Raw genomic sequence first — 8,431 nt, 5'->3', positions numbered from 1 at the left:
TATAACATATATATATATATATATTTATTATTTGAATTTTGATTAAATATTTTGAAATGTATATTTTTTTTGTTATCGGTATATAAATACAGGTCTATTTAGTAATCCTTTCACCAAATCTAAATTACATTTTTTATTAATAGAACATAGCTAACATATTTTAATATTTAATGTACATTGTTAATTATTTTTTAGCAGTGCTACTTAATCTATAAAATATTCAAAATTTTAAATTTATTTTACATTATTTCTTACTTGATTAGGTACATATAATACATTATACAGTTTTAATGCATATTTTCCTACTTTTGAATTCATAGACTTAATTAATTCCTTATTTATATTTAATAAATAATAAGTTTTAATGCATTGAATAAACAGTTTTGAATTCATCATCAGCTGCTATTGGTTAATTTTCTCGAGTAGGCTCTCCGAAATTTTTGTTCATCATATATATAATATAGGTAAGCTTACCTATCTTATATAAGTAATGTGAACCATTTTATTCATTTTAGATCTTTTCAAACAGATGCCATATTTTCATATAATTTATTTTCCCTTCCTCAAATTAATGCTGGTTATCAAAGTTTATAGGTACAATACCTATAGGCTATAATGCTGGCAAACATACGAAACGGAAACGAATTATTAAATAACTTAACCCCTGCCATAGACTACAGTTTTTAGTACCTACATAATAATAATAAAATAAGTATAATGGTATAAGTACTATTTCAGTTTGAACTCTGAAAAATTAAAATTAGCCAAGGATGAGTATCAATTATTTGATTTTATTTCAGTAATTTACTTTTACTTATTATTATTTTACTATAATATTTTTCTGATATCTACCGATCACTTATTATATTCACCTTTGTAATTAGTAAGTTTATTGTTTTCGTGTGAATGTGTGATATGCCGACATACAATGTATATATTTTAAATATTTACGTACCAATTAGATATAAATATTGAATACCTACATGATGGTGTTTATTTTATTACTAGATTTAAATCCGTTTATTATATTTATACAACTCAATAGTTAATTCATTAATTGTATTCACGCGTATCGCCGGAAATAAGTGATAAAACCAACCCACGAGAGTACGAGACATTCAAAATCACCTCTCACAACATTGTTAAATAGTGGGTATAATAATAGTATTATTAACGGCAGCTCGATACAGTTAGTTAATATTGTCGTACCGCGGTGGTTGTAAAGGGAGACCTTTATCACAAAACAGTTATTTTCTCAGTAAATTTGGGGTTAAATAATTTAGGTTCACGATAATTTATTTACATTTTGAAAGTGGTAAATTGAGTAGGTATCGTAAAAAAAAGTAGTCGATAAATTGGGTCCATTTTTATCTTTTATTAATATATGGCATATATTTTTATTTTTATATTTAATTATATTATAAACTAGAAAGTATGTGGGACTAATCTTGATTAGTTAATTAAATTTTGATTTTACTGTAATAATAAAAATTGGTTTTTTACAATTTATACAATAATATAATAAAATATTATTATTATTATTCATTTATTCGACTTCTAAAATAGATTATTAGATATTAAAAGTATAATTTGTTTTTTCTAGGATTTATTTTACCTATTAGCTTTTTATTTCCGAGATCAATTAATTGAGAAAAGGTAAAACAGGAATCAATATACCAATACTAGTAAATTGATGTTTTTACTTTTTAAATACATTTTTTTAAGTAATCACATGATAATACATTAAAAAAAAAAAATGTTTTCAAAAATATAATTTTTATTAACCGTGAATGTAACTATACAGTGATAATAAGCAATAAATATTTCGTATGTATATACCTACAAAGTACAAGGTACAACTTTGAACTGAACTTATAAAATTGGGGATTAAAATTAGTGTTAATGAGTGGTGTTTAATGTCATAATTACATCTAGGTACCTACCTACTACCTACAATTATTGAATTGAGAATTATTGTGAAAATACGAAAACATACAATCTATAATATTTAAAACCTAATGAAAATGGAAAATTATTCTAACATTCAGGGTGATTCATCAAGATTATTATTTTTTTTCTTTAATAGCGCAGTTATTCAAATCTAATGAATAATGCTAATAAATAAAATCACAACTAAGTATTTTAAGTATTTTTATTATTCCATGCGGGTAAAGAAACTGATATAATAAACAATAGATCAAGGGCATTATTTAGGGAAGGGATCAAGGTGTATGATTGCACTCTTTACTTTTAAAATAGTACTAATTGGTTTGTGCCCCGCTGAGATAATGTTCAAAATGATATCTTCTTAAGGTTAAATATACGTTTATCTATAGGTATATTATTTTTATTAAATCCCTATGAATACACAATAATTGAATTAATATCAGATATTATACTATGTACATAAAAATACAATATTTTAGGTTTAATTATAAATTATGATAATATTCATGCCTGAATTTATTTATAAATCGTTTTAGTACCTATTGTAAAAACTTCAACGTTCAAATAAAACTCATTAATATTAAGTGTATAAAGCACCAATTGTTTTTTGATCTGAGAAATTGGCTTAGATATTAATATTTGTTTTATTAGTTAAAATAATAATAACTTAAATGTTTTGAGTCTTGGCCCTTTAGTTTTTTACAACAGATGCTTATATATTAATGGCTGCACAGTATGAACACCATCAATTAACTAATGCCAGTAGTTTTATGCTGTCTTAAACTCCTTAAAATGTAAATTACACATATTTTTAACATATTCATCTAGGTGGTTTTGAACACATAAAGTACAGGTCTAAAATGATATCCAATTATAGCTATTTTATTTTTTGTAAACATAGTAACTCTATACAAGCAAAAGAAATATTAGATTTTCATGGGCCAACAAATTTATGTTAGTCTCTTTTAAAATGCAAAATTTTAAAACTGATTTGAGATGTATATCTTTGGGAATAGAATGATAGATACTTTTAAATACTATTTTAGAATAACCAGCGCAATAAACTTGACTATGGAATATGGATCTCTTTACATACACACATACATGACCTTTTATCTATATAGATTAGTTATTAAAAATGTACATTGTATTAATAAACACACATTTTATTTAAAATGTTATGCATGACAATTATTATCAATAATTATTTTTACACAAATTGAATACAAATTTAAATATATAGTAAATAAAGAATAAATGTTAGAAACATCAAATGTTTTATATTAAATATACATTTAAAATTGCTTTACCAAGAGTTATTTGAAAGAAATCCGTTACTTCACTATAGTTTTGTGTCTACATAATATAGCATATTATAGTAAAATGTAGGTAACATAAATACATTAAATTATTATCATCTGACAAACCAAAGATATATCCTCAAATATTAATACTAATGCTATGATTTATCTCTGTTGATAATAATTATCATACAAAAAAATATGAGTACATTTAATTTAGAATAGGTACAATAAACATTAAAACAATATTGGCTGAATTTGATAAAATATACATATCTATCAGATTAAGTTAAAACAAAATATATATTTTAACAAAAAGTAATAGTTATATTTTATTTATATGTATAATGGTAGGTATACAATAGATTTTTATTAAAGTAGAAGAGAATTAAAATATTTTTTATCCTAAAATAATAACATAAAGAAGTTGACAATTATATAATAGAATTAGTCAAATAAATAATTTTGGGCTAATAGGTATATTATAATTATACATAATCATTAATCTTAACTATTTAAATACATTGTATATGTGATTTATTATCAATTATTTTTTTTAATTAACTAATTAATAATAAACATAGTATTATAGTATTCATAATCAGATATATGCATGCAAATTGTGAAAAACACTACTTATTTATACTTAAATGCATACATTTCTTAAGTACTAAGTTTTCTACAAAATAAATAACATTAATAACAATCTTAAAAATAAAATAAAAATATAATCAGAAAATCTTAAGTTGTATTATGAGTTATGTTGAAAATGATTTAGGAATCCACCAAGAGTCCATTATCATTTTCATAATACCAAATGGTACTAATGGATTCTTACTAGAGTCAAAAGCTTGCAAACAATAAAATTGCAGGTTTACTGGTAATGAACGACAGTATTTTATTGTGAAATTAGTTCTGCATGCAGTGGAGCACACCATAGGGTAAAGATTTACATTATCCAGTTTTTCAAAAGCCACACCTAAAGATTATTAATTATAATAAGTTATTTGATTAGCAGTGTAATTTAGTGGTATCACTCACCTAATGGAACTCTATTAAGGAAAAATTCCAAAGTCCCTCTGGACATGTCTAATCGAACTCCAATCAATGCATCACCCTGATCATATTTCTGACCATAGATCAAAGTTTCTCCATCATGGTGTTTGACCCCTATGAAAAAAAAAAAATGCATTATTAAAATAGCAAGAAAAAAATAAATCATAAAATAACTGAATACAACTTACCTTTATATGAATATCCCCATGATTTTTTATCTGATCCTATGAGACTGGTAAATTCGTTTTTAGAGCTTTCCAAGTCGAAATCTTTTGTACCAACACCAACTATCTACGAGTACAGACATTATTTATTAATATTATAATATTATAATTATAAGTATTTATTAGATATCCCTGATAAAAATAAAAAACTGTTTGTTATAGTATTACCATGTCGGTGGCCATCGGTGAGCCATCCACTTTGATTTCCCAATAGTAGATATGACCAGGCACAAATGGCTTATCACCACGAACTGCTCCAGTACCCCGGCTAGAGTTTGGATGGATCAAAACATTAAAAGTGTCGTCTGATATATTTGCATCAGCAGTTGATTCTAAGGTGTCCCATCCCCATTCCATGTCTGGCCAATATAATATTAATTATATCATAACAGGTTATATTGCTATACTATATAGTCTGATTTAATCAGTTTAATAAACACATTGGTGTTAAACTTACCGTCATTAGTATTTAGACGCTGGTAGTTTGCCGAATTTTTAAGATTTTGCAACAGTTTATAACTCGATAGGGCCATATTAGAAAGTGATTTCTTTTTTAATTTAAAACATTTGTCGTACAATAAATACACATTACAAGCCTGGGAAATTAATTTTAACTACTCTTAATTAAGAGTGTTAAGTTATTTCGTAGTTACTAGTTAGTACTTAGTAGTTACTACTCACTAGTTAGTAGTTATTACTTATTTCACAGTCTCAGCGCCTCACAGTCCACAGACAAGAAATTACAAAGACTGTATTCGAACAGCAGATGTTGAATGTTGATGTAATGCTATCTATATTCTATACCTTTGTATATATATATTATATTACAGTGTTTATAATATTAACTACGAATAAACACAGCCATACAGCGCAACCTGCTGTTTCTAGAACATTCTATAATTTGCACGAATTCTGTACATGTGTGTCCGCTAGATGACGCTGTCACTATACGCGCGTGAATTTGAGCTTTTCTTTCGATTTTAATAATGTCAGAGAACATCCGATTCATACTATAATAAATAATATTGCTATAATTTATTATTCTAAACTAATTGTTATAAGTTTATCACCAACGAAATTTATTCCATCAAACATATTATTCGCCGCCCAAATATGAATCGATTAAAAACAGCAAAAAAAAAAAGTAATAATTAAGAAAATAAATAAATACTGTAGATATTGATAACGCTCCATAAGACCATAAACATTATATAACTATTTTTTTGTATTGTTATTTTCATTATGCTTTTTTTACTGTTAACAATATTTATATTTGATTAATGGTAGTTACAATGCCTTTATAATAAGTTTATATGCATTATATATACATAACATTTTTCCTTAATAACGGTATCTTTAAGTAATTTTAATTGTATATTATGTAGAATAATTCATTCAAGTATGTCTAGACTCATAATTTTGAAAAGTTCTAATTTTTTTAAAATATTTGTTTCATATCATTTGATATAACTTTAAAACAACGTTTTAAAAAATAAATAATATTTTTCACAACGTTTTATTATTATCATTTTTTTAGTCTTACTTTTTGAATGATAATATAAATTTTTAATTTCATATTTCGAATATACCAGGTACCCTCAAAAATTTTGGTTCACTTTACAATTCATCTGAACTTTAATTAACTAATAAACTTTACTTAACTAAAATTTGATTGTTATATTAGATTGGTGAAATATTTTAAATATTATTTTACTTTGGAAAATGAAATAAAAAATTAATAGTCGTATTAGTCAAAAAAAAAAAAAAAAATTTAAAAAAATAATATTTTGATAGATGACATAAATTATATAAGAAAATATTTAGAAATAATGAGTGTAGACACTTAAATGAATCACTTTACTGGCTATTATATTTAAATATTTTTAAGATTTTTAATACAGTTTATACTTGTAATGATATTCACATTAGGTATTACGCTACAAAGCTTTAAAATTAAATAGCATAATAATATTATTCATCATTCATCCTAATGTTTAGTAAATAATAATCATATCCATAAACAATATTATAACAATCAAAATTATATCATTAACACTTTATTCTTAATTATACTATATTATATTACAATATCTAACAAATTACCAATAATACCCAATAAACATATGTATTTACAAACTACTATAACATATGAAATAATTACCGAACAATTAGTAATAATATAATTTTCATTTGTTTAGTACTTAAATATTATAAAAAACATGTTTTATAATACAAATGTACTTATACAAAATAAACAATAACAAATTAAAATGGAACAACAAGTAAAATATCAAGTTTATAAGTAGAACCCCCATTCTGACATTAAAGTTAGTTATGTCTCTATCAAGGATTCTGTCTCCACCGAGTAGTCTACATCCAATCACTAGCCTTTCCTCACAGAAGCTCACCATCGTTATTCTCAAAAGCAAGAGAGTATTAATTCAATAATCCAAATTGATCTTTCACTCGTTGTAAAGTTTAAATTAATGTTATAAATCTTATTCAAACTATTATTCTTATTTTATTCATCTAATGCATGTTAAATTTACATCTTAATATTATTGACATCTGGGATTTAACACCCATCACTCATTAGGTAAGAAAATATATTTATATTCTTATACTTCAGTACGTCAAATACAGAAAGAATATCATCATTAATAGTAAAAATAACACACGTAGACTCTGGTATTCCAAGGAAGGTAAATATAATTTGTATTTATAAATCTATATCTGCGATCCCGAATAAATCATAATAATATATAGGTTTTAACAAATAATAGAGTTAATAGACGAAAAGGTAAAAGAACGTCGACACTCTTAGCTTCATCGTTTATGTTTAAAGAAACCTAACTATAACATCTAAAAAGTTAGTATATTATTATAAGGTAAAGTTTCATCAATAATTTTAGCCAAGCTTATTTTTGATTCATTACACACTAAACTTTAATAAATCTTTAATAATAATCATTAATTATTATTGTATCAATATACCTTCACTTTTTATTATATTTAATTTTATAGTTTAAAATAATTGAAAACAAAAGATATTTTAGAGTATTTATTTGTGATTTTAATTGCTACTTGAATACACATTTTGATCATTTTTACTTTTAATGCACAAATCCTGAATCCAGCTAATTATAGCAAAAATATGTTGGTGAACTTTGTTTATTTGCTTACTATTGTAGAATTGATATGTATTTTATAAGGCAAGTAGCACAATACCACAACCACCGATTTCGTATATTGGTCAAAAATGTAACTTGGCATAAAATTGTATAGTTATCGTTTATAAATACGTGACTATATTATAATTATAGACTATAGTCAATATTGTACATGAATAGCCTATTCATAACGCCGTAATATAATGATGTAGTATTGAAATAATTAGGAAAATAAAACATGTGTCTTTAGCCTTTTGAGAAAGAAAAAAATGAACCGATAATGATGGTGATACAAATACGTTGGGATAAAAAAGGAAAAATTTAGTTTAAAGTGTGTACTAAAATGTTATAGTAACTATGATAATGTATACAATAATTTAAATGCATTTTTTTCATATTATCATGAAAATTAATGATACTTAGTACTTACTAATTATATGAAATCTTTGTACTACATTTATTCTCACTATCTTCTAAAATGTATATGGATTCTTGGCTCTTGTATTTTGAAAAAACAATCATCAATATAATTATAAAGTGGATTGGGATTGTACTTGACATAATATCACCCATATCGGCCATATCTATTTCAATAATACATAAGCCTTCTGGCATAGAGAATAAAAATAGAAAATGTGGTTGATCGTCTCGATTTTCATGATTTTACATCCAATTAGTATAAAAATTAATTTTTTTCCAAATCAGATCTAATTTTGAAGCGATATTGTTAATT

The 8,431-nt window shown here is 24.4% G+C and overlaps 1 protein-coding gene across 1 annotated transcript; it reads right to left on the bottom strand.

Moving 5' to 3' along the window:
* Nucleotides 1–3,841: 3,841 nt before the first annotated feature.
* LOC112595222 (SPRY domain-containing SOCS box protein 3-like) lies at nucleotides 3,842–5,322 on the bottom strand. The gene is made up of 5 exons (XM_025340360.1): nucleotides 4,986–5,322; nucleotides 4,697–4,887; nucleotides 4,493–4,595; nucleotides 4,290–4,418; nucleotides 3,842–4,227 (listed from the first exon to the last, which is right to left on the bottom strand). Exons 1-5 carry the CDS (start codon nucleotides 5,059–5,061, stop codon nucleotides 4,007–4,009), a joined length of 720 nt encoding a protein of 239 aa, XP_025196145.1. The 5' UTR covers nucleotides 5,062–5,322; the 3' UTR covers nucleotides 3,842–4,006.
* Between the last annotated feature and the right edge of the window lie 3,109 nt (nucleotides 5,323–8,431).

The sequence above is a fragment of the Melanaphis sacchari genome, unplaced genomic scaffold (genome assembly GCF_002803265.2).
Source record: "Melanaphis sacchari strain LSU unplaced genomic scaffold, SCAv2.0 Contig0_pilon_pilon, whole genome shotgun sequence".
Lineage (NCBI taxonomy): Eukaryota > Metazoa > Arthropoda > Insecta > Hemiptera > Aphididae > Melanaphis > Melanaphis sacchari.
This window is presented reverse-complemented; position numbering and strand designations above follow the sequence as displayed.

Bases quoted from the DNA above. Each gene is read 5' to 3' on its own strand.
- LOC112595222 (XM_025340360.1), bottom strand. From the start codon at position 5,061: ATGGCCCTATCGAGTTATAAACTGTTGCAAAATCTTAAAAATTCGGCA. The intron at 4,596-4,696 runs GTAATACTATAA...CTGTACTCGTAG, and splicing joins CACCGATGGCCACCGACATG to ATAGTTGGTGTTGGTACAAA. The intron at 4,419-4,492 runs GTAAGTTGTATT...TTTTTTTCATAG, and splicing joins ATGGGGATATTCATATAAAG to GGGTCAAACACCATGATGGA.